This window comes from Monodelphis domestica, chromosome 1, assembly GCF_027887165.1.
Source record: "Monodelphis domestica isolate mMonDom1 chromosome 1, mMonDom1.pri, whole genome shotgun sequence".
NCBI classification, from domain to species: Eukaryota; Metazoa; Chordata; class Mammalia; order Didelphimorphia; family Didelphidae; genus Monodelphis; species Monodelphis domestica.
The window spans coordinates 114,754,175-114,781,447 of NC_077227.1; the positions used below are offsets into that span (position 1 = coordinate 114,754,175).

Here is a 27,273-nt window from a genome sequence, read left to right on the forward strand (position 1 = left end):
GAGGGGAAGGAGGAAGAGCCTTCCGTGGGGCACACATCTTTCCCCCAGGCTCGAGTGGCTACGATTTAGGGAGCGGGGGCGTTAGAGACCTCCCACCTCCCGGCGGTCCCCGGACCCCTCCCCCGGGCAGTCTTGTAAAGGTGGGGGAGGACGGGGGAAACCAATCCCAGCAGCGCTGAGGGAGGGAAGGAGGCGGCGGTGACAGCCGCGGGGAAGGGGCGGGAGGAGTTGGGTGGCTCGGGCTGACTCCTGCTCTGGCTCCGGCTCTGGTTCCGGCTCCGACTCCGCTCTCCCCGGCAGCCTGACTCTCTTCCAGGAGTGCAGACAGCCTCGGACCCCAGCTCCCGGGACGAGGGGTGCGCGGGAGCCGGAGCGAGGAACCAGCAGGGGGCGTCCCGCAGCCGAGACCCCGGCCTCGGACCCGGGACCGGCCAGCGCGCTCTCGCCGCCAGGGGGCGCTGCGGGACTGCCCCGGCCCGGGCGCCCCTTCCGCGGCCGGGGAGGGCGGCGGAGCTGGGGCAACGGCCGCGCCTGGGGCCATGCGGGGCCAGGCCCGGAAGGAGAGTCTGTCCGATTCCCGCGACCTGGACGGCTCCTACGATCAGCTCACGGGTGAGCTCAGGGCTCCACTGGGGCCAGCGGGCGCAGGGTGCTCGGAGCTCTGACCCCCAGACCCCGGACCAGAGGACGCTCCTCGACCCTTGGCATCTCCCTCAGTCCTTCGCAAATCCCGGGGAAGCGGGGCCGGGGCCCCGGGTCCTTTTATGTAGATCCCACGGGAGTGGGGGCGGAAGGGAGACAGACAGCAGGAGCAGGCACACGTGTGAAAGGGTTGGGTGTCTTGTGTGATTGTGTGTGTGTGCTTGTGTGCCAGCTAGCCCCTTTGGTGGCACTGAAGACGGAGCTTCCCCAGAGCCGGTTGCCATGTGCCCTCAGCTGGTGACTGACAGCAAGGTCCATGTGATAGAGTGTGTGTGTGGGTGTGGGTGATGAATGTATGTGATTGCAGAGACCTGAGCACATTGTGTCTACGAGGACCCTCCGTGGCTACCTCCACGTAAAACTTTGCCGCTATTCACCTGTCTGTGACACACAGTGTAGTTGGACTGGTTCTGTGGGTTCTGAGCTCTGCTGAGCTTTTCTAATATTTGTTAGCTTCTGGTCCCTAGTCTGCTAGAAGATGTTATCCTGCCACTACGTGACAATATGAATGAGTGTGTGTGCGTGCATCCTGCCGGTGCTGCCTTTCTCTGCCCTACTCCACTCCCAGGGCCAAAAATATTTCATATGCGTGTAGGGGAAGGACCTGGGCACCCACTTGCCCAGTCATCCTCAGTCTTCCTGCTCTAGTCTCTTGCCCTTATGATCACACATATAACCTTCTGCTCAAACTCCCAAATCTGTGAAAGTACTTAGAGATTGTTGGGACCAAAAATCTGGACTCCAAAGAACCTTCTTCCCCAAGCCCTTTTATGAGGAGCTTTTCTCCCTTTCGTAGAGTCCCGGGGTCTGGGGTATAGAGGATCCATGTTGGGGAGGGCTACAGTGTCTTGTGTGGCTGTTCCCTCTTCCCTCTCATCTTCCTCCCCTAATCACTGTTTTTCCTTGCGAGCTGTGCTTCCTGTCTCCCCCAAAGTGGGAAGAAGTGTGCATGTTTGTGGAAGATTTGTACATGCATGTGTGTATACATAGATTTGTATGTGTATACACATATGTATACACACGTGTGAGTAAATGGGTCCATCTATGTGTATTATAGAATCATAGATTTATACACTTCAGAATGGCAATGGACCTCTGAGGTCATAGAGCAAACCTCACCCCTCTCTTTGCTATCCATCTTAAAGAGCAGGTCCAGAATGGATGGGATGCCTGCTTGCATACTTGTGTGAGAGAAGGGTATACATCTAAATGTTTACATCCCTATAGTGTAAGACACATTCGGCTATGTATATAAATATGCATGCATGTTGTGTGGCTGATATATTCATGTATAATATTCTTAAATGTTTACATTATGTCTATATCTGTGTGTTCATGCATCTATCTCAGAAGCTAGGATAAGGGAACCTTAACGAGCTTAGTTCAAAACTGGTTAAGGTAATAAAATGGCTATAACCATGAACTTTGTGAGTGAAAACAAAGATGAGGCATCATAAAAGGACCCTGGAAAGGAATGGAGAGGGCTAGGGATGGGAAGATCTAGCTGTACTGATTCTCTGATTCTAGGACCCTGTCAAATTTTTTCTAGTCTCTATTGGAGTTTCCCCCTGCAGTTCCTATAGGACCAGGTCTCCCAAGAGGCAGAATAATATACAGGGTTCCAGGTGCCCAATGTTTTATCCCAGGCCCTACTCTTCTATTCTTTCTGACCTGGGACTTGGAAAAACTGAGGAAGATGGCCTTAATTACCACCTCACTAATAATTTATTTTCTCAATTAATTAACTATCGCATTAGGAGGTTACCCTCTCCACCCTATAAAAATGGAATAACGTACAAGGGAAAAGATGGGTTAAATATTTTGGACACAACATATTCAAGGGTGATACTGAGCTAGTTGCTTCCATTTTTGTGTGTGTGTGTGTGTCTGTTTCTTTTGAAAATGGAAACAATTTCCCTTGAGTCTTGTTGTGGGTCTAACAGGACTTAGTCAATAGGGGAACACTTCAAGAAGTCAAATAGGAAGTTCACAGATATAAAGGGTCACTGAAAGGGTAAGAATGAAGGCAGAGAATGAAATGCAGAAGAATGGAATCAGAATTGGCTTATCCCAGAACTGTCGCTGTCCGTAGTGCTGAAATCTGAAGTCAAGGACTAGACAAAAGGTCCTGTTTTTTAATAAAAGTTATGGGGAGGTTCTATTCTGGGTAGGTATCTGTTCATGGCTGAACCTGTCTCAGTCCTAGGTGTAGAGACTTCTAGTCCAAGATTAGATCCTGGGAAGAGGGTCCTGAGACAGATATATATACTCTCTTTGTCCCCATCCTTATCCCAAAGAAAGAGACTTTCTATACCCTCCTGAATTTTGGCTGTAGACTAAGGATAGCAGAATCACTGACAGAACACTTCTGGTTCCCCTTCTAGATCTGAGGGAATTGGGTTTATATCCCCATCTGTGCTTGGTCTCTATTAAGGTCTTGGGACAGGGTTGGTAGTGACAATGATAGTGGTGGCAGTAGAAATCTTTCTGTCCTAGGATTGAGTCCTTGAGAAGAGGCTTTGTGTTCCTCTCAACCTATACTGGTAGTGGATGGCTTTTTGTTCCCTCATTGATTTGGAGGGTAGAGAAAGAAGAGAGAGGTGTGACTTTCTGACCTAGGTCTATGTGTGTGTGTGTGTGTGTGTGTGTGTGTGTGTGTGTGTGTGTGTGTGTGTGTGTCTGTATGCATCTGTGTGTGTCCAGGGTTCCTTAGAATTGTCTTTCTGTCCTACTGTCCCAGATCTCTATGTGTGTATTCAAAATCCCCTAGGGTTGTTTTTCTGTCCTGCTGTCCCAGGTCTCTGTATTTTTGTCTATATCTATATTTGTGTGTGTGTGTATTATGTACATATATTTGTGTTTGGAATTCCCTGGAGTTGTCTTTCTGTCTTACTGTTCCAAGTCTTTGTGTGATTGTCTGTCTGTCTCTGTGAGTTCAAGGTTCCCTAAGGTTGTTTTTCTGACCTACTGTCCCAGGTCTGTGTGTGTGTGTGTGTGTGTGTGTGTGTGTGTGTGTGTGTGTGTTTGAGATTCCCTGGATTGTCTTTTCATCCTACTGTTCCAATTTTCTGTGTGTTTGTCTATGTCGGTGTGTCTTTGCACTCAAGGTTCTCTAGAATTGACTTTCTGTCCTATGGTCCCAGGTCTGTGTCTGTCTGTGTGTTTTCAAGGTTCCCTGGAGTTTTCTTTCTATCCTACAGTCTCATGTCTCTATGTGTGTGTGTATATGTGTTTTCAAAGTTTCCTGGTGTTGTTTTTCTATTCTGCTGTCCCAGGTCTTTGTGGGTTTGTGTGTATTTGTGTGTGTGTATGTGTTTGAGTTTCCCCAGATTGTCTTTCTTACTGTTCCAAATTTCTGTGTTTATGTGTGTCTGTGTGTATTCAAGATTCCCTAGATAAAAGGAAAAGGGGGAAAAAATAAAGGTAAAAACCACAGGAATTACAAAAAAAAAATTCCCTAGAATTGTCCTTCTGTCCAACCGTCCCAGGTCTCTGTGTGCTTGTGGGTATGTGTGTGTTCAAGATTAACTGGAGTTGTCTTTCTGTCCTACTATTCCAAATCTCTCTATCTTTGTCCATGTGTGAGTTCCAGGTTCCCTAGAATTGTTTTTCTGTTCTACTATCCCAAGTCTCTGTGTGCTTGTGGGTATGTGTGTGTTCAAGATTAACTGGAGTTGTCTTTCTGTCCTACTATTCCAAATCTCTGTATCTTTGTCCATGTGTGAGTTCCAGGTTCCCTAGAATTGTTTTTCTGTTCTACTATCCCAGGTCTGTGTGTGTGTGTGTGTGTGTGTGTGTGTGTCTTGTGTTCATAGTTCCCTAGGGTTGCCTTTCTGTCCTATGGCTCTGTGTCTTTGTTTATATCTGTCTTTGTATGTATATGTTTGATGTTCTCTGGAATTGTCTTTCTGTCCTACTGTCCCATGTCTATATATTTTTTCTGTTTGTATGTGGATGTGTTTGAGGTTCCCTGTAATTGTTTTTCTGTCCTACGGACCCAAGTCAGTGTGTGTTCAAAGTTCCCTAGAGTAGTCTTTCTGCCCTACTGTCCCAGGTCTCTGTGTTTTTCTGTGTATGTGTGTTTGAGGTTCCCTGAAATTGTCTTTCCTACTGTCCCAAAATCTTTGTGTGTGTTCAAAGTTCCCTAGAGTTGTCTTTCTGTCCAATTGTCTCAGATCTATGTGTTTTGTCTGTGTGTGTGTGTGTGTGTGTGTGTTCAGAATTCCTTAGAGTTGTCTTTCTATCCTACTGTCCTAGGTCTGTTTGTGTTTGTCTATGTCCATGTGTTTGTTTGTGTATGTATGTTCAAGGTTCCCTGGAACTGTCTTTCTGTCCTACTGTCCCAGGTCTCTGTGTGTATGTGTTCAAAGTTCCCTAGAGAAGTTTTTCTGACCTACTGTCCCAGGTATGTTTGTGTGTGTCTGTGCCTGTGTGTTTGTTTGTATATGTATGTTTAAGGCTCCCTGGAGTTGTCTTTCTGTCCTACTATCCCAGGTCTCTCTCTTGGGAGATTGTCTCTTTGTCCCTGCCTTGAGTCCCTAGAAGATTTCCTCTCCTCTTTGTGGGAAGCTTCTTTGTCCTTCCTGGGTCTTCGATGTTTCTCTGTCCCCACCTGGATCCTTGGGAAAGGGACTTTTTTTCATCCTTCGTGTGGGAAAGGGAAGGAGGGGAAATCTGTGTCTCTCCTAGTCCTACAGAGATAGGGTGTTTTTGCCCTGTAGCAATTACACTCGTTCCCAGTGATGGGGCGCCCTCCTGTGGCCGACAGGCCAGGCACCAGACAGGAAAAGATGCAAGGAGTCTTGGATCTTAAAGACAGTGGAGCTGTATCTGAACCTAGGATCCTGGGTGCGAGTTACTCACTTCAAATCTCTGGATCACCAGCCTTTCCCAGAATATTTCAGCTGATCAGTGTGGGGGACTGCTAGAAGGACAGAAGAACTTATTTCTGAAACGTTGTGGGTTTGGGAAGGGAGGAGGGAGATGGGAGTGTGCTTGAAGAGAGGAGGGTTAGGGGCAGGAAAGGGGAGCTCTGCGCTACAGGGCAATCTCCGAATAAGGGAGAAGCCCCCTGGAGAACATTTGAAACGTCAGCTGCAATCTTCTTCCCCTAAGAGGCAAATCAAAAAATGAAGGAGACAGAGAAAGAGAGTCATAGAGAATAACAGAGACATAGAGAGTGGGAGAATCAGAGAAAGACACTGTGACAGGCACAGTCAAATTATCTGCCGCCTCCCCCTCACCCCAATTTTATTGGCCATGCCAACGATGCCCCCCAACCTTGACCTCCTGAACCTGAAAATATCTAATGGGTCGGAAACAGGGAAGAAAGAGGTGGAGGAAGGACAGAAAAGAAAGCGCTTCCCACTTCTCACCCCTGCCTACCCCTTTCCCACACCCACCCACCCCCAGCCGCCACATTCCATATATTCCCATAGAAGAAAGACAGAAACCTGCCATTTCTGAGAAACTTTTTTTTGAAGTATTGGGGTGGGGGATGGGAGGACTTGTCGGGAGAGGCTCCGCCTCCCCCAAAGAGCTGCCCTCCCCCTACTGCAGACAGTGCTCCTTCTTCCTGACAGTCAGTCCTTCCTTCTCCCTAGAGGGCTCCGAGGCTAGAGCCACCCACTTTTGTGGGGGGCCAGTGGCTGAGGGATGGGGTGTGTCAGGGGCAGCAACCGCAGCATGAGCTGGTGCCCCCGCAGCTGCCGAAGCCCTCTGGGACATGCTGCCCGATCTCTCTTCCAGTTTGTGACCGGGACATTGGCGCCAGGTGCGAGCAAGGAAGGGAGAGGCCACTGCTGGGATTAAGGAGTAAAGGTGGGGGTTGACACCATAGGAGCCCTGGCAAAGGGGCCTCTAGGAGTCGGGGTCTCAGCTGCTGAATAGCTGAAGGGAGGGCGCAGGAAGTGGGGCTGGAGACCCAGCATCTGATGGGCTCGTGTGGCCCTCCCCGTGAGTTTGTTGAGTGGGTGACCCTGAATTTTAATAGGGTTGCTTGGCTTGGATTGAATTAGTCCAGGCATCGGAATTCTGTGTGTGAGAGTTCAGCTAGCATTCTTTCAGAATTTGGATCAGATTCATTTGGGGAGGTATGGGGTCAGATTCGTTGGGGGAGGTTTGGGGAGGCAGAAGTGAGGGTTGAATAGCCTGGGGTTTGTAGCTTGTGTAGCACCAGTGAAAATTGGGTAATGCTGGGATTCTAGAGCTTTCAGGACGCTGTGTGGTGGCATAATATTTATTGATCCTATTGGCTTGTGTGGTCCTGCCTGGGATGGCACTAGGTTTGTGTTGGGTTATCCTGGGTAGTTTGTTAAGTTTCACGCCCCTGGGTTCCCGTAGGGCAGTGGGTGATCCTAGTTGGGTTGGGGGGCTGCAGGGTTTCCTGTTGTCCTAATCCACAACCTGGAACTACAAATTCCGAAAATCCCTGTTTTGCCTCTCTTGGGAAGACTGGGGTAGTCTAGCCTCTACCATGGGGATTTGTAGTGTCCAGGTTAGCTCAGAGCAGGCAGTGACCTGGGGTCAGAGTTCCCCTAACTTGGAGACCCTGAAGAGCTGTTCCTACCTGGTCCAGGCAGAACCTGGAGCCTCTGCTGCCTGGGCCCCCAACAAGGAATTTGGGGAGTGCTTAAAGATCTCTTGGGGGCACATCCTCCACCCCTTACTGAGACCTGTCAGCTGCTGATGGATGGCAGGAGCCCTGTTTGGCCAACTCTCAATCACCAGGGCCGTGACTTCCCAAAATAGCCCCACCAATCTAGGAAGGTCATTAATAACCTAGTCTAGCAACTGGGATTTGAGGTGGCCTTACCCTATTCGAAGAGGGAGGGGTGGGTGGAAAGAGGGAAAGCAAAGGACCTTCTGCAGAGATTCCAGGGCCCAAAGTCTCATTCTGACTGACTCCAAAGGGAAAGGAAAGCTGGGAAAGTTCTTCAGGCAGCTGAAACTGGTCCTGCCCACTCCCCAGTCACTTCTCATCCCCAGGTCTCAGCAACATCCAGTATCTCATCTAAGTCATGGAGGGGCTCCCTCAACATGCGCCCCTTGTCAAGAGTGACTTCTAGGTTCCCAACTTTGAGACCTGTGGAATTAGATCAATGGCAAAAACCCAGATAGAGCCCAAAGTAGGAAATGGAGCACATAGAAGTAATAATAAGTCTCATTTCTATGTAATTTAAGGCTTACAAAGTACATATCTCATAACCCTATGAGATATGTAATGGAAATATTAATGTACCCATTTTTATAAATTTTAAAAAGTGAGGCTATGGCATGCCACAAGTTCCAAACTTATAGAGTTGGAAAATAGAAGGGTCAAGACTTGAATTTGGGCCTTCTGATCCTAAATCCAGTATTCTTTCTAATAAAATCTAAGATTTTAGGAGAAAGGGAAATGCCTTATTCCCTCCATTCCCATCAAAAAAAATTTACCTCATCATCCTATCTGTATTGCCAACCAGTAGGGTTTCATTCCTTGGGTTGGTTAATATCCTCCATTAAAGTTCCATGCTGAATCATGGGATATGTGGAGAGGAGGTATGGTTAACAAAGGGAGAAGATTAGCCTGAGGGTCCCTAGAGCAGTAAAAGGCCCTGAAGATATACTATGAGAGTGGCTCTCTGGTAGTTGTTGAAAAGGATAGTAAAGAGCTATTAGTTTCCCCAAGGAGCTGACAATCTTATAAGGAAATTAAGGTTTGTGTATTAGGAGCAGCTAAGTGGTTCAGTGGAGAGAGAGCCAGGCCTGGGAGGACCTGGGTTTAAATTCTGACCTCAAACACTAGCTAGCTATGTGACCCTGGGCAAGTCATTTAACCTCAATTTCCTAGCTCTTATCACTCTGCTATGTAGTATAGATTTTAAGACAGAAGACAAGAAATTCTAAAATAAAAAATAAAAAACATGTTTAGTTTAAAAAAAGACCTGTGCATCCATGACTAAGAACAATACCATTAGAGACAGACAATGTGTTCTGAAGGCTTAGATGGAGAAGTCACAGCTTGCAGAGGGGATGAGAGAAGAATCATGAAGGAGATAGAACTGAGATAGAATTTGAGCTGGGCTCTGAAGGGGCAGATGAGATTTCAGCAAAGAGAGAAGTAGGAGCTGGGGGATTTATCATGGGCAAAGGCAAAGAGGAGCTTGAGGTATATTTGAGGAAATATGTGCAGTCCAGTTTGTCTGGAATACATGGTAGGAAGTAGTGATAGATAAAGCTAGAAGGATGGGAGCCAGAGTGTAGAGGACATTGAATGCTAGGCTGAGCAATTTAATCTTTGTCCTAGAGATAACCAAGTAATGGAAGGTCTTTAAGAAGGAAGGTGGGATTCTCAGAGCTGAAGTGTAAGGATGCTATTCTGGAAGCTGGCCCAGAGTATGTTAGAAAGGGGGAAAAGTGTAGGCAAAGGTAGAAGAGACTAAAAGATATGGAAGTAGAAATGGATTGACTAAACTCAGCTGATCAAGAAGGGGGACCAGGCAAATGTGATTGGACATAGTTAGTAGACTAGATTTTACGTGCCTGTTCTGTCAGATACTGTACTAAGTGCAGGAGAAAAAAAGAAAAGCAAAAGCTTAAGGATCTCACAGTCTAATGAGGGAAATGTTCAAGCAACTATTGTATGAACAAGACATAGACAAAATAAACTGGAGATAATTAATAAAAGAAAGACATTAGTATTAAGAGTCATCAGAAAAAGGCTTCTTGTAGAAGGGGTTTTAGCCAGGGGACTTGAAAGGAATCAGGGAGGGGCAGTGAGATCGTGCCAGGCCTAGAGATCAGAGATCCTTAGTTCAAATCTGGTCTCAGATACTTCCTAGCTGTATTGACTCTGAGCAAGTCATTTAATCTCATTTGCCTAGCCCTTACCACTCTTCTGCCTTGGAATCAATACTTGGTATGGATTTTAAGACAGAAGACAAAAGTTTGGGGTTTTGTTTTGTTTTGTTTTTAAAGAAAAGAAAGAAAGAAGTGAAGGCATCTAGGAGACAGATGAGAAGGGAGAATATTCTGGACATGAGGAATAACCATTGAAAATTCCCAGATTTAGAGACAGAGTATCTTGTCCAAGAAATAGCAATGAGGCCAGTGTTGGAATATGTAAAAAAGAGTGAGATATAGGAAGCGTGGAAAGGCAAGATGGAGTCAGGTTGTGAAGGACTTAGAATGCCAACAGAAGATTTTCTATTTGAGACAGGAGGTGACAGGGAGCCAATGGAGTTTGAATAGAGGAGTGGTGTGGCTAGATCTGTTCTTTGGAAACCATAATTTGACAGATGAGCAGAGGACAGACTGGGGCAGGGGCAGGACTGAGGCAGAGAGACCAATCAAAAGGCTACTGAAATAGTTCAGGCTGGAGGTGATAAGGGCCCATTGCAGGGTGGAAGCAGTGTCAGAGAAAAGAAAGGGCCACGTACTAGAGATGTTATGGAGACAAAATGAACAGAACTTGGCAACAGATTGGATATTGGGGAGTGAAATAAAGGGAGCAGTTGAGGCTGATACCTTGGTTGGGAGCCTGGGTGACTGGGAAAATGATGGATGGTGCTTTCAGCAATAATAGGGAAGTTCAAAAAGGGGAGAAGGTTTGAGAGAAAATAATGAGTTTAGTTTTAGACATACATTTAAGCCATTTATGGGATATCCAGTATGAGACCTCTAATTGGAAGGAAGGAAACAGCATTTCTTAAGTGTCTACTTCATGGCAGACACTATTCTAAACACTACAAATATTATCCCAATTGATCCTCATAGCATCCTTGGGGGATGTTGCTGTGGTTCAGTTGTTGGGGTTTTCTTGGCAAGGATATTAGGGTGGTTTGCCATTTCCTTCTCCACTTAATTTTCAGATGAGGAAACTGAGGCAAACAGGGTTAGGTGACATGCTGAGAGTCATACCACTAGTAAGTGTCTCAGGGCATATTGGAACTCAGGAAGATGAGTCTCCTGGATTCTAGACTCAGTGCTCTATTACTTGAGCCATCTAATTGCTCCCTTAGGAAGTAGATACTATTATTATTCCCATTTTACAGATGAAGAAACTGAGGAATATGGAGGTTAAGTGATTTACCAGCTAGTAAGTATATATAAGGCCAGATTAGGACTCCAGGTCCAGTTCTCTAGGCACTATGCCATCTACCTTCCAGTTGGAGATCAGTCTGGAGATTAAGACAGGTTAAGGCTAGAGAAGTAGATCTAGGAATTGTTAGCATAGGGATGATAATGAGGGAAATGGAACTGTCAGAGATAATTCCCAGATATCATTCTGAGTGAGCAAATCATAAATTTAGAGCCAGAAAAAAAAATCATAGGTTATCTAATTTAAGACCCTTATATTACAGAAGAGAAAACTGAGGCACATGGAAGTGACTTACCCAAGGTAATGGGGAGGAAAGAGCAGTGTGAGGATTTGAACCCAGTCTTGAATCTAAACCTATCTTTCTTTTCACAGCACCAGACCACCACAGTCAGAAATAGTGAAATCCAAAGAAAGAGGGGAAATGAGACTTGTTTGAGATCCTTGGAGTTTTGAGGAATCAATGAGATATGATAGAGAAAACATCCTGAAAGTATCTGGGGAGCAGAGGAAAGATTGGTGCTAGGGACGCAGATCTAGGAATTATCCATCTATAATTATCATTCAAACTGTGGGACTGGATGAAATCACCAAGGGAGAATGTAAAGAAATAAGAGAAGGGCCCAGGACACCAACTCTTCCCTTCTTCTTGGAAGAGAAAGAATTGGGAGTATATACAATGTAATGTACATATGGTCATAGATCTAAAGCTGGAAGAGATATTAGAGTCTAGCTAATCCACTCCTTTCATTTTCCTCCTTGTGAGGAAAGGGATATTCAGAGAAGTCAAGTGACTTACCTAAAGTCACACTTGTAGCAAACATCAGAAACAAGATTTACACCAAAGTCTTCTAAATCTAGGGCCAGTATGCTTCGCATTAGGTCACACTGGCTCCCAACAAAGGAGAGAGAAAACTCAACTTGCCCTTTATGCTTTCTCCAGCTTTTCCACTTCCATTCTCTCCATCCACATTTAGATCCACAATTCACAGGGCTTTCTACACTCCTTGCCTGCCATTCCCATCAATTATCGTGTCCAACGCGTAAGTATAAAGTTGGAATTTTCTCCAAGAAACCTTTCTTAGAGAATTAAGAAAATGTAAACACCGAACTATCAGATGGTGAAATGACCAATCAGAGAATCTCTGTAACAAAGTAGATACAGACTGGCCACCCCAAATAAGCTCATCCTCTTGCCTTCTCATCCCCTGTACCTCCCTTTATTATTTCTCTGGTTTATAGTTGATTCTGTATCACCCAAGATAACGTTGGAGTGGTCTTTGACCCTTCTTTCACCCTGACCCCCAACATCCAAGCAGTTACCCATTCTTCCTCTTTACTGTCTTCTCCATCTGACCCCACCTATCTACACCCTGGCTACCAGCCTCATTTAGACTTTCAATCTCTTCCCATCAATATTGCATTATCTAGCTAGCTGAAATGGTTGTTCCCAGCTCCATCTCTCCTAGTAGCGCGTTAGCTCAAGGATCTTCCTAATGTACCCTGCTGACTATATTTACCTCAATGACTCTCTGTTGTCTGCAGCATAAATGTTAAAGCCCTGATAACATTCAAGACTCTTTATGATTTGGCTCTGACTTCGGCTCATAGCACTCATCTTCATGTATACTCTGTGCTTGCTTTAGCCAAATGGGCTGTGTCCCACGTTCTGATCCTGGCACTCTCCCTGCTCATACCTTTGCTTTGCTTATGCCATCCCCATTCTTGAAATCCTTCCCAATTCATCTCCATCTGTTGTGGGCCTTTTCTTCCTTCTACCTCTGGCACTGTCTCCTGCATGAAGCTTGTGGCCCCTCCCTGGAGAAAGGGATCCATCCCTTCCTGCTCAAATAGCACATTAGATTTTATTTAACCTTCTCCTTCCTCCCTCCCTGCCTGCCTCCCTCCCTTGCTTGCTTCTTCTTTCTGAAAACTCTTCTCTTCTTAATGTCAATATTTTTTCAATATATAAACCCTCCTTCTTAGAATCCTTCCATCTTAGAACCAACACTGTGTATTGGTTCTAAGGCAGAAGAGCAGTAAGGACTGGGTCTTGCCCAGGGTCATGCAACTTAGAAGTGTCTGAACCCACATTTGAACCCAGGTCCTCCCATCTGTAAGCCTGAGCCCTCCCTTATTATCAGTTCTAATACAGAAGAGTTGCAAGGGCTAGGCAATTGGGTTTAAGTGGCTTGCCCAGTGTCATGCAACTAAGAAGTGTCTGAGCCCACATTTGAACCCAGGACCTCCCGAATCCATTCCTGGTGCTCCATCCACAGTGCTACCTAGCTGCTCATTGACTTACCTTGCTAATTGGTCATATGACTTTGGGCAAGTCATTTAACCCCTTAACTTCATAACTAGCACTTTAAGGTTTGAAATATACGTGACAAATGTGATCTCATTTGATCCTCATAAAAAACCCTGGGAGGTAGAGGTTATTATTACCCCCATTTTCCTCAGATAAAGAAAATGAAGGTAAGAGCCCAACATCAGACATTCAATGTCTGAGGCCAGGCTTGAACTCTCCTAGTCCTGGGCTCTGGGCACTGCGCCACCTAGCGGGCACCCACATATCTCTGACACTTGCTTCCTCATAGAAGTGTACTGAAGCTCAACAAGACCCAGCCTACACCGGACCTGGCCATGCTTGAGTCCTACCTAAATATCCGTTGATGTTATTGCTGTCATTTTACTGTCCTTTATTGCATAGCTATTCATGTACGCGGCTTTTGCCCCATTAGGGTTTTTTCGTTTCTCGAGAACAAGGACTTTATCACATGGAATTAGATGTAGCCAACGATGTCCCCCCCAAGCCTTGCATCCATGTGCACGGCCCCTGATGGGCTTGAAGGAGACAGATTTGGGTGCAGGTGGAGCAAGCTCATGTTCCAGGATTTTCCTCCAGCCTTATTCTTCCTCACCATCCTCTGGGCTGGGAACTAGACCCAGCTTCTGCTCTTGGTCCCTAGGTGTCCTGGGGCTGGCACTACCACCTGATACTCTGCCAAGTCAGGACTATATTTAGAGCCCTTTGGGTATAAACCCCAGGTTATCTTCTCTGACTCTTCAGCCAGCCTGGCCCCTAATCCTGCCCTTGGGCAAAGAAGGCACATCCCTAATTTATTTTCAAAGATTCTGGGGCAGCTAGATAGCAGGATGGATAGAGTGCCTGACCTGGAGTCAGAAGAGTCACTTAACTCCAATGCCCGAGCTCTTACCACTCTTCTGTCTTAGAATCATCTAAGATAAAAAGTTAGAGTTAAAGAAAAAAGATTCCTCCCCAAGTTTCTGGCTGTTCTGCACAGACCCACCAACTTGTTAAGTCAACATTTTTTTTTAATTTAAAAAAATTGTCTTTTATTCCAATTACATATAAAAACAATTTTTAACTTTCCTTTTACAAATTTTGAGTTCCAAATTCTCCTCCACCTTCCTCTCTTCTTTCTCCTTTCCCCTCCCTGAGAAGGCAAGCAATTTGATATAGTTTATATATACATGTGGAATCATGCAAAACGTATTTCCATATTAGCCATTTTGCTAAAGATAACAGTCCAAAAGAGGGGAGGGGCAAAGAAAGAAAAAGAAAAGATTTAAAAAGTATTCTTTTATCTTTGATTCAGATTTTGTCAACTCTTTCTCTGGGTAGGTAGCATTTTTTTAATTTAAATTTTATTTCTTTATTATCATGCAAAACCCACTTCCATGTTGGTTGTTGTTGTACAATCACTCTCATACAAAGCCAAAATCCCAAAATAAAACTGTAAATACACTGATATCAAAGATCACATGCTTGGATCCACCTTAGATGGCATTTTTCATCCTAAATTCTTCAGAATTGTTTTGTATCATTGTATTGTTGAGAATAAACTAAGTTATTCATGTCAACAAACATTTATTCAGCATCTGCTATGTGCCAGGCTCTGTGCTAAAGTCTTGGGGAAATAAAAAGGGGCCAATAAAAACCCCAAATAGTCTCTGCCCTTCAAGGAGAAGTCACTGGAGTAGATAACACATATAGAGGAAAGGCCCTAACATTAAAGGGCATGAGGAAAGTCTGTTTTAGAAGGTGAGATTTTAGCTGGAATTCAAAGCAAGCCAAGAAATGAGGAGGGAGAGCATTCCAGGCATGAGAGGCAGCCAGGGGAAATGCTTGCAACCAGGAGATAGAGTATCTTGTTTGAGTAACCTCAGGGAGGCCAATGCCATTGGCTCACAGAGAATACGGAAAGGAATAAGCAAGGTATAAGAAGAATAGAGAGGTGGGCTGGGCCAGGTTGAAAAAGGGCTTTCAAAGCCAAATGGGCAGTTTTATATCTGATCTTGGAGGTAACAGAGAGCCACTGGAGTTAAGGTAACATCTCCTTTGCCCTCCTGGAGTTGTTTTTATTTCTAGGTCCTTGAAATCCTACCATTGTCGGATCCTTTTCTTCTGTTCTGCTATATTATATTTTCTTTTTTAAATTACACATGTTCACCAATTTGTTATTCAGTCTGTTCCAAATGGGGAAGCTTAGCTCCTTTACTTCTGCTTATGCCTATTCTGGAGGTGGGAGGGGTGGTGGGGAGGGTTGATCTCAACAGTGGTACCATTTTTATCCCCAAAGTCCCCAGAGACTTGAATTCAAATTCTAGTTCCAACATATATATGTGTGTGTGTGTGTGTATATATATATTTTTATATATATATATATATATATCAGAACTGCTGGTTTATGTTCTTTGACCACTTATCTATTAGGAATTGGCTTTTAGTTATTATATGTGTGCAAATTAATTGTTTATAAATCTTTGATTACAAATCCTTCTCTGAGAAACTTGATACAAAGGATTTTTCTTCCCATCTAACTACTTCATTTCTTATCCTCAGTGCATTATTTTTTTTGTGCTGAAGGTTTCAGTTTCATGTAATCCAAGTTATCTGTCGTCTTCTGCATTTATTTCTATGATTTGTCTTATCTAGAATACTTTCCTAAAAAAAAGAATTTTCTCCTACTGACAGCTATGATACTGATAACTGTGAGGAGTCTATGATCTGCTTCTTTTCTCATTTTTTAATCACGACATCTTTAATATTAGAATCACATTTCCCTTTAGAATGTATTGGAGAATATGGTACAGTGGTGCCTTGATACATGAGCACCTTGAGTCATAAGCAATTTGAGATAGGAGCAGTCACAATCAGAATTTCTACTTTAAGTCACTAGTGAATATTTGAATCACGAGTTTCCTCCACCCTCCAGATAGCCTGTGGTATATTTGGCATCACAAATTACATGAGACTGCCTTGTTTCGTTTAGTGTTTATCTGGCCGTGCGAGTATTTGTATTGAATTGCTTTGTTTTCTTCTTTATTTTTGTCTTTTATTATCAGTTTTTTGGGCAAATTTTTTAACTTTTAACCATGGGTCCTGATGACGGAGGAATTGAAGGAGTTACAGAAGCAGCAGCATACAAAGGTTTTGCAGGAAATTAGTGAGGATGAGCCAGAGATGGATGAGGTAATCAGTACAAGTGACATTAAAAACATGTTGAGGATTTAGGAAAAAAATTAAACATTTTATTGAAAAGACACACCCAGGAAAAGTTGCAACAGGTTGTGCATTAGAGCTGTGTGACAACACTTGTTTCACACATTATGGAAATGTTCTGAAAGAGAGAAAGAAACAAATTTCCATGGAAAGATTTTTGTTGAAATGGCCTCTCAGTGAAATCAAGGAAAGTGTGTCAAAACAGCCAAAATTAAATGAAGAAAATGATGATAATTATGTGAAATTTTTAAAAATAACAATTAAGTTTAGCGATAAGTCACATATAAGTAATGTGGGAGGTTAATTTTGGCATTTAAATGTAGCATTACGTGTATAGACAGTGTTATGTTAAGCAATAACGTACCAAATGAAAACCTTCTCTGCCAGCATCTTCACCTGACCTTGAAGATAAATAACATTTCATAAGAAAGTTTATTTCTTTACATTCTTTCTTATTATCTATAAATATATTTATTTGTTATTTATAAAATACATTTTCATATTTAAAAGAACATGAAACAAAAAATTTGTGTGTTTTTTGGGGGCCTGAATGGATTAATTGCATTTCCATTAATTTAAGTGGGGAAATTCGATTTGACACACAAGCAAATTGAGTTATAAGCTTGGCCATGGAAGGAATTAAACTCGTGTGTCAAGATACCACTGTATAAGGGATTCAGCTAAGCCTGATTTTAGTCAGATTGCTTTCCAGTTCTCCCAGCAGTTTGTTGGTTTTTACAAATAGGGAATCCTTTCATAAGTAATTTATGTTTTCCAAATTATTAAACTTAGGTTCATGAGTTCCCTTGTTTCTAATTCTCCTTTACCTAGTCTGTTCCATTGTTCCACCTTTATTTTTTATTTTTCTGAAATGCTTACTTTCTTCTTAAAATCTATTGGAACCATATATTGGTTCCAAGGCAGAAGAACAGTAAGGAATAGGCAAGAAGTTAAGTGACTTGCCCAGGGTCACACAGCTAGGAAGTGTCTGAGGTCAGATTTGAACCTAGGACCTCCTGTCTCTAGGCCTGGCTCTCAATCCACTGAGCTATCCAGCTTCCCCCCATATATAAATATTTTATGCGTTTTGGTAGGTTGATCCTGAAGAATTTTAGGCATTTGGCATTTTTGGAATAAGATTTCCTTTTCTATGATTACTTCTTGGATATTATTATTATTATTATTATTATACATGCCCTTAGTTTTTGAGGTTTATTTTGTAGCTTCACTTTAGTGAAGCTGTTGCCTCAATTAGTATCTTTGTGTTTTTCTAGGTTTTTTATGTGCTGCTCTAAACTATCATATCATCAGAAAATAAGGCTAGTTTTTATCCCCCCTTTACCTATCTCTATGTTCTATCATTGTATCCCTGATATCTTGTACATAGTAAACATTTAATCATTGTTTTTTTTTAATTAAAAAAACTCTTTCACCTTTTAGGTCACTTATTAAATTATTGCTCCCTTGTCTGAGCTATATCACCTGATCTTAGCTCTTTGGAAGGCATAAGTAACTGATAGGTCCTGAATTCAACTGATGATCTTGCCTAAAATAACCAGCTTTGTCCACTACCCCAGGTTCTCTCAGATAACTCATTTAGCTACATCGAGACCCAAGTGAATGGCTTCTCCCAAATCCTCTTCTTATATGGGTTTAGACCTCAGTACTCTAGTGAATCTTGGATCTCATTGATATGGTTGAGCTGGTCCTGATCAATGGGTAATGAGGTCCTAATCCCCAAGCCTAATATAGCTAACTGGCCCTAGATTAAATTTCACATCTCATTTGGCCATCACCAGGAAACCATAACCAAGCTAGGCATCTCAACATTTGCTGCTACAAACAGATCCTTTCTCTTTCCACCTCTCCCTCTTTTTTGGAGAACAGAAATCAAATCAATACTACCATCGCTACTGGAAAGGATGTAACAGTAGACTACACCATGTCCCATTCTTATGTCTCCCAGAACTAAAATTCCCTTCCCTGACTACCACCCCTCTGCATGTGATGTCGCCCCCACTTAAATGTATTCTTAAGAACAAAACCGATCAAACTTTTGTACTTGGATCCCCTGCATAAGTAATTAGTGCTTAATAAATTACTTGTATTTCATTTGTTCATTCATTCAACAGAACATAGTACAACTTATCATTGGCTCTGGATCCTGTGCAACTCTTGCTCACGATGTCCCATTAAACCTCCACAGGGAACTAACGCAATTCAATATGCTGGAGTTAGAGGGTGACAGTGGAATAAGTAGAAATACCTGTATTTTGTAGGATCACAGATTTAGAACTGAAATAGACCTTGGAGTTGAAGTTTCATGCCCAAGATCACACAGATAGCAACAGATCTGGGAAGCAAACAGGTCTTCTGACTTCAAATCTAGCAAGAGAACTCATAAGCAAATCTACGCCCTCTGCCTTCAAGACATGCATCTCAATGATGCTCTCCACTGATTATCCTTCATCAGATTTCTATATTCCTCCTATTTCTTGGGTGATGTCTTTTATGCCACTTCTCCCTCACAATCCCTCATTTGTAATCTGTTACAGCTTGCTCACATCTATGGAATGACTCTATTGCCTTTTGGTCGATGCTAAACCTCTTGACCTCAGAAATGGTAAAATACTACAATTTACAGTCATATAACACCACCAGAACAATTTTGGTGTTAAAAAGTAGGGGAAACGGGAAAAGATTGGGATCATTCAAAGAACTGGTCCCTCTCTTGTCCTAGACATTTCTTTTTTTTTCTTCCCCTAAACCCATACCTTCTTGTCTTAGAACCAATACCAAGTATCTGTTCCAAGGCAGAAGAGTAGTAAGGGCTAGGCAATTGGGACTTGCCTGGGGTCACATAGGTAGGAACTGTCTGAAGCCAGATTTGAACCTAGGACCTCTATCTCCAGGCCTGGTTCTTTATTCACTGAGCCATCTAGCTGCCCTGTATCATTGGCTTCTACTTGTTCCATTCAAACTCCCATGGAACTTGTTGCTTGGGCAGAGTTTTGTACCTCCTATTCCAAGCTATTATTCCCATTCCAATTACATCTCCTATAGCTCTTATTTCTTTTCTTTCTTTTTTTTTTAAACCTTTACTTTCCAGCCTAGAATCATTACATTGTATTTGTTCTGAGGCAGAAGAGCAGGAAAGGCTAGGCAATCAGGATTAAGTGACTTGCCCAGGGTCACACAGCCATAAGTGTTTGAGGTCAGATTTAACCTGTCTATCCACTGATAGGTATTCTTGTCCTATTCTTTTCTAAAAACAGCTCATAGTCCATTCATAGGATAGATCATAGGATCTATCCAGGATATATATATACCCCTATATGCAAGACCTGCATAACTCTCATAACAGGAACAATAGCCATTCTTCATCTACTTTGTTTTCTTTGTGTAAATGATTTGGCAAATTTCATTTGAGTCATTCTGGATCTCACTTAAATGTCTGCAGTGTTTTGGGGCTTGATGCACTTAGTACAACACCATCTACCATCAGGAGCAATTAGATATCCTTACCATCTACAGAAGGGATCCTTCTTTAATTTGGACATGCTCCATGGCATTGGCAAACACCTTTTTTAATTATTTTATTATTATCATTAATTAATTAATTTAATTAGAATAATTTTCCATGGTTACATGATTCATGTTTTTCCCCTCCCTACCCCCCCTCCTCGCTCCTGGAGCTGACAAGCAATTCCACTGGGTTTTTCACATATCATTGTTTAAAACCTATTTCCATATTATTAACATTTGTAGTAGAGTGATCATTTAAAGTCAAAATCCCCAATCATATCCCCATTGAACCATGAGATCAAGAAAATGTGTTTCTACTCCCTCAGTTCTTCCTCTGAATGTGGATAGCATTCTTTCTCATAAATCCCTCCAAATTGTCCTGGATCATTGCATTGCTGCTAGTAGAGAAGTCCATTATGTTTGATTGTTGGCAAACACTTTTGGTGAGCCTATGTCTGTCTACCTCCCTGGTTTTTCTATGCCTCACCTTATTTTAATACCCAGAGACTCCTCAAAGTCTCAGTTGTTATATCTTTCAAGGAGTCTTGTCTTATTTTACCTAATCAAAAATACTTTGCATAAAATTAAAATAGCAATCATTCCTTCGCAACTTCAATCTACTTGTCTATGAGTAATTTTTTGTTGTTGTTGATTCTTACTATGTGGCCAGTTTTGTGCCTGATGCTACTTGATGGAGTGACTGCATGAAATAAAGAAGCATTTCTTTAGTACTTACTATGTGGCAGGCCCTGGACTAAAACACATGCAGGTAGAGAGAACAACAGTCCCTGACCTCAAAGAGCTTACATTCTAATAATAAAAGATAGTGCATTAAAGGACCCTGAGTTCTGATCAAGGACACATGCAATACCCAGTGGAATTGTGTGTCTGCTGTGGGAGGGGAGAGGGGAGGGAAGGGAGGAATAGAAAATGATTTTTGTAACCAAGGAATAATGTTTGAAATTGACCAAATTTAAAAAAACAAATAAAAATGTGATTTGACAGTAAAAAAAAGAATAAAAGGACCCTGAAAGGTAAGGAGGAAATAGAATGGAGAAGTACAGTAGTGGAATTTCAGATTGCAGCCTAGAGAGGACTGAGGGTACAAATACAAAGGTGAGATAGAATCTGCCTTCAAGAAGCTGACCTTCTAGTGGGGGGGAAACACACACATACATGGTAGACAGGGAAAGGAGTTTTCACCTAAGGAGCCCTAAGGATAGTTAATTGTCCTATTCTTTACAGAAGCAATGGGAGCATTGATGTGGCCATGGTTTCTAAAGCAAGAAGTGGAAAGCAAGAGTGGAGAACCACAATGCCCAGTGGCAAGAAGTTGTCCTGAATGGATGATTAGTTGGGTAGATTATAGAATCATTATCTGTATCACAGGTGTAAAGCTGGAAGGGCCATTAGTGGGTTTTTGAGTCCAAACCCTTCATTTTATAAATCAGAAAAAAGGCCCAGAGAGGTTGTGTCATGCTTGGAGTCTCAGAACTAGTAAATGTATAAGGCAGGATCAAACCTAGGTCTTTCTGAATCCAAATCCAGCGTTTTATCCACTACTCTGTGTTGCTTCTACTCCTGCTACCTAGTCTGGGGTCAAATATCCACAATGGGTTAGGTGAGCCTCTCCCAAGAATGAGAGGGAGGAAAGAAGAATTACAAAACTGAGTGAATGAACCCCGTTAAGGAGAGGGCCATGGTCTTCTAACCTCCAGCTGTGTTCTCCAGTCAGGGAGAAAATCTGTAGGGTAGATTGGAAGAATTCAGAGCCAAGAAAAAAAGAAAACAAAATCCCTGACTAGTGGGCAGGGGAAGGGCTGGAAATGGAACTGAGAATACAAGATAAAGCCACCATTTGACTAGGACCTAGAAAACTGGTCCCTACCTCCCTCAAGAAGCCTGCAGTCCAATAGGACTGTTATGACAGGCATATACATAAATAGAATCCGAAGTAGAATGTCAGAGAGGCAAAAGAAAAGCAGATATGTGCTACAAAAAAATCTGAGGAGGAAGAGCTCACTTCCAAGTGAGAAGGAAAGAAGGTCAGGAAGGTTTCTTAGAGGAGGTGGCATCTAATCTAAAATGGACCCTAAAGGAAGGTAGAGATTTCAACAGATGGAAATGAGGAGGAAATCTATTTTAAGCATGGGGGACAGCATGGAAAAAGGCTCTTATTCTATAACAATGAGCGTTGTAAGAGCTTTGAAAATCTTAGAACACTATATAAATTTCAACTGTGATTAATAATGATAGTGATTATGAGATGATGATGATGATGATGATGATGATGATGACAATGTCAACCAGTTGACCAACCATATGGAAGAGAGATTAGACATTGGTTAGACTAGAAATTGAATAACCATTTGGGAAACAATTAGAAGACCATTATAAAGATCACAATAGGGGCAGCTAAGTGGCTCAGTGGACAGAAGGCCAGGACTAGGGATCAGAGGTGCGGGGTTCAAATCTGTCTTCAGACACTTCCTTACTGTGTGACCTGGGTGAGTCACTTACCTCAATTGCCTAGCTCTTACTAGAATTAATATTTAGTATCCATTCTAAGACAAAAGGTAAAGATTTTTTTCAAAAGGGGGCAGAAATTAAAAGGATGGAGGTCTTGAACTAAAGTGATGGAGGTTTCTAAAGAAGTGCTCCTTAAGACTATACTTTCTCATCAGTGACCTGGATGAAGAAAGACATGTTTTTCTAATTTTCTGATATAACAAAACTCAGAAAGACAGATAACTAATACACTATTTTCCTCATCTGTGAAATGAAACAATTAGACGTGGTAGCCTCAAAGGTCCCTTCCAGCTTGAAATCCATAAAAGAATTGTGGTGCAAGTAGAGAGTAGGGACTGGATGCAATAGATATTACAGAGGTCTTGGCGATTGAATGGATCGATGGCTTTGGAGATGAAAGAAGTTAAGCATGACTTCAAGTTGCAAACCTGAGGAGACTGGGAAGATGATGGTACCAATAACAGAAATAAAAACGCGAAGAGGAAAGGCAGGAAATGATGATTTCAGTTTGAATCATGTCTCAAGTCTCAAGTGCCAATAGGACATCTAGGTTCAGTTTGATGGGAATGGATAGAGCACCAGGCCTGGAATCAGGAAGACCCGAGTTCAAATCCAGCAGTAGACATTTACTAACTATGTGATCCTGGTTAAATTTCTTATCTTTTGTTTGCCTTGGTTTCCTCATCTGAAAAGTGGTTATAATCATAGGACCTACCTCCCTGGATTGTTGTAAGGATTAAATGAGCTAATATTTGTAAAGATAACATTTTAAAAATAGCACTAAAAAATAACTTGAGATTACTCAAGGAGGCAGGCAGAAGCAGGATGGATCTTGTGCCCAGGGCACTATCCTGGGTCTAGATGACAGAGATTAGAGAATAGGATGATGGGAGGGGAGTTACAGGTGCCTGCTAGTCATAAGGGAAAGGGAAGGAGAACAGGGAGAGGGCAGATATGCCTAGAGAATTAAGCAACCCCAAGGTCACAGATGGAATTCAATTAAGTTCAGGAAAAATTATTAGAAACCTAGGATGATGACAGTGTATTTGCAGTCACTTACTGTGTGATGGTTAGTGATTCCTATGGACCTCAGTATTCTCATTAGAAAAATGAGATTAATAATTCCTGTCCTCCTGCTTCCTGAATTTTCTGTTGAAGATTGAATTTCATGATATAGATGAAAAGGCTTTGTAAACTATAAGGAGTTGGGATAACTAGATGACTCAGCAGATTGAGAGTCAGGCTTGGAATTGAGGCCTGGTTTCAAATCTGGCCTCAGACATTTCATAGTTGTGTGACTCTGGGCAAGTCACTTGACCCAATTGCCTAGCCCTTTACTATTTTTCTGCCTTAGAACCAATCCTCAGAATCCATTCTAAAACAGAGGGTAAAGGTTTTGAATTGAAGAAGAAGAAGGAAGAAGAAGAAGAAGAAGAAGAAGAAGAAGAAGAAGAAGAAGAAGAAGAAGAAGAAGAAGAAGAAGAAGAAGAAGAAGAAGAAGAAGAAGAAGAAGAAGAAGAAGAAGAAGAAGAAGAAGAAGAAGAAGGAGGAGGAGGAGGAGGAGGAGGAGGAGGAGGAGGAGGAGGAGGAGGAGGAGGAGGAGGAGGAGGAGGAGGAGGAGGAGGAGGAGGAGGAGAAGAAGGAGAAGGAGAAGGAGAAGGAGAAGGAGAAGGAGAAGGAGAAGGAGAAGGAGAAGAAGAAGAAGAAGAAGAAGAAGAAGAAGAAGAAGAAGAAGAAGAAGAAGAAGAAGAAGAAGAAGAAGAAGAAGAAGAAGAAGAAGAAAAGAAAAACAAAATTATATGGCATTCATTTGAAGAACTTAGAAATGGAGAAAAGGCAAGAGGACTTAATAGCTATATATATTTTTTCATGGAAAGTGGACCAGGTCAGTGCTGCTTGATTGGTTCTAGAGGGCAAAACTAATAACAATAGGTGAAAGGAAAGATTCCCTGAGCAATCACAGTTGTCCCACAGTGGAATGGACCACTTCTGGAATTCCTCTTCCTGACAAAAACGCTGGATGGCCATTGGTTAGGTTTATTGGGAACTAGCATAGTATAATAAAAGAATCTGTGGAGTCAGGAAGACTTAGGTTTGAATTCCATCTCTGACACTTAGCAGTTTTGTGACCAGGCTAAGCCTTTACTTACTTTATCTCTCTAAGCCTCAGTTTTCATCATCTATAAAATGGGACTAGGGATGACATGATGACATATATGTAATACTTTGCAACTGTGTATATTCTACATAAAATCAGGTATTTTCAGAGTGGCTTCTTATTCAGGTACAGGTCTGAGATGCCTTCCAATTCTGAGATTTTGTGATTCATTGAGTGGGGCCCTGATGGCAGGGACAAAGAGGAACCCTAAATGGTGGAAGCTTATGGATAGCCCCTGGGGCCAGGCTGAAGTAGTAACCCATTCTCCCTGGTTGCTAGACTAGGTAGATGAACTAGAGGGACACACTCCAAAGGGTTGAGTCTGAAAGTCTTCTGTGAATGTTTGTAGTTTTATTGCCCCAGTGATGAAACCTGGGACTCAGTTTTTCCCAGGAGGAAAGGGGCCCAGTCAGGAGCAGGAGAAAGGGGACTTCCCCCCCCCCTCTTCCAGCTATATTAGACAATGGAGTTGGGGGGCTGAGATGACTTGTGTTGGAGGAGGGTGACCCCCAGTGGTTTGGGTGCAGAACTACAGCCCCCAGAGCGTCAGTCCCCTTGGCAGAAAACTTGGTTATTGGGTCCTTTCTTCCATGGCCACCCCTTGGACAGTCCTCACCTCCCTGCTTCCAGTTAAACCCTGAGAACAGGCAGGAGGAGTGAGAACTGTCTGCTGCTTCTTCATGGGCACTCCTGAGCCTTGGCTCTCTCTGCCGCTGGACCGTTCCTCCCTGACCCGATACATCCATGGTCTGACACTCACTGACCAGCTCCCTGTGACCCCAGGCCCCCTGGCTCTCCCCAGCTGTGGAGGAGAAACTGGGCTAGGCCTGCTCTGTTATCTTCCCAGAGAAGAGATCTGACAGGGGCCATATCCTATCTTGTTAGAACCCTCGAGGCTGGGCCAGGGGCCAGATGTCAAGACTGACATTACTTTCTTGGACTATAGTGTCTCTCCTCCCCTCCCCTCCCTGTAATGACTCCCCCCCCCCCCCCCACCATGCACATATATGAGGGAAAGAGGACATCCAGGAAAGCTAGTTCTTGAAATGGCTGAGGAAACCATCATGGTATGATCCTGGTGGGCTCAAGTTTCTCTGTTTAGCTCATTAGCTGGAACCAGAGGAGCCCTGGGGATCAGGGCACTGTGGTCACTGCTAGAGTCTGTCCCCTCCCCCCAGCCAGACTGAGCTCAGGCCCCCTCCCCAGGTTTAGGGCACAGAGGAGGTCTGCAGAGACAGTGATCCCAATGATCCCACTAGGCTGCTCTCAGGCCAGTAGCAGCAGTATTGAATGCTGTGGTCAAAGAGACAACCAGCTGGGAAGTAATGCTCTTCCAGTGCTCCCTGGGGGGAAACTGAGCCTTAAAAGGGGAGAGCTATGACCAGGATGATTGGCAGGGCCAAAGGGCTGGAACTAGTCTCCTCTTTACCACCTCTACCAGGGAGTCTTCTCTTTCCCCCTTCTACAGGAACATGCAGACCCCCTTTGTGCAGATCCCATGTGTGCACAGCTGTACCCCTAGACAAAACCCCGCCCACAGTGGCATACACAGATTTTACATTCATATCCATAACTATGCAATCTATAGGATACACATGTAGCAGGGATCCTCTGTACATATTATACACTCACTGGCCCTTGGATACTTGGGCTTTTACATACACAGAACCACACATATGGCTCTTTCCTCCAAGTTCTCTCTTATCTGGCCTTGCTCTGCCCTCCACCTACCAAAGGAGGGCCAAGAGCAGCCCCTCCCCTCCACTCTTAGTTCTCATTGCCCCTCCTCCCCTTGCCCCTACTATTCCCGTCAGTCTCCAGCTCTCTCTATCCATTCCCCTCATTTCCTCTCCATTTCCCAGTCTGTCTCCCAGTCAGTCTCCTTGTCTGCCTATCTGTCTTCCAAATGCTCTCTCTTTCCCATCTGCCTGTTTCCCCCATTCTTCTGTCCAGAGATGGACAGAATCTCTGATTCACTATTTGTCCCATGCCCCCATTCCTCGATCTTCTCTGCTTCCTCTTCATCTGCACCCCAGTGTATCCCCCTCTCTATCTTTATCCCTCATTTGCCCCAATCCTCTCTGTCTCCCTCGTCCCCTTATCTGTGGCTCCTCCACTGTCTCCCTGTTTCTCTTGAAGACCCTTCCTTACCATCTCTTTGCCACCCCCTAAAAAATAAGGCAGTGCCTGAGATGAGGACTGACTTACTGCCCTTCCCCTTGGCTGATTGGATTGGGTCAATGCACTCCATGCCACAGTACCTTCCCCCCGGCAGAGGAAGAGGCCCAGACTGAGACTAGGAGGTTGTGAGAGGGGGTGGGGTGGGGGGCGGAGGATGGAAAAGGCGGAGGGAGGGAGGGAGGGAGGAAACAAGTAAGGGAGGGAGGGAGGGGAGAGAAGCCTGTAGAAGGGTGAGGCACAGGGAGAGGGAGAGGGAGAGGGAGAAAGGAGATAGGGGTAGACAAGGGCAGGCTTTGGGGCAGACAAAGCAGGGGCTATCAACTAGGGGGTTCAGGGAAGGGGGCCATGCCCCCGCTCTCCCCGGCATGAATCTAGAGGGGCTGGAGATGGTGGCTGTCCTTGTGGTCCTGGCCCTATTTGTCAAGGTCCTGGAGCAGTTTGGCCTTTTTGAGCCTGTCTCCTTGGAAGGTAACCCAAGAACCCACTTGGAAGCCAGGAGGGTGAGATGGGTTGGGGGATGGGGAAGCGGGAGTTGGGTGGTTGTGTTAACACCACCAATGGACCAAAGAC

The 27,273-nt window shown here is 43.7% G+C and overlaps 1 protein-coding gene across 4 annotated transcripts in view; it reads left to right on the top strand.

Moving 5' to 3' along the window:
- The first annotated feature begins 269 nt into the window (after nucleotides 1-269).
- The window catches only part of KCNIP2 (potassium voltage-gated channel interacting protein 2), a 36,931-nt gene continuing 9,927 nt past the window's right edge, over nucleotides 270-27,273 (top strand). Inside the window, exon 1 of one of the 4 annotated variants that reach the window (XM_056805061.1) lies at nucleotides 270-612. In XM_056805061.1, coding sequence (XP_056661039.1) covers nucleotides 540-612 — 73 coding nt within the window. In that variant the 5' untranslated portion in view covers nucleotides 270-539. Of the gene's footprint in view, nucleotides 613-6,238; nucleotides 6,476-26,971; nucleotides 27,172-27,273 lie in introns of those variants that run through there. The other 3 variants (XM_001369525.4, XM_001369585.5, XM_001369557.5) reach the window with 3 other exon arrangements.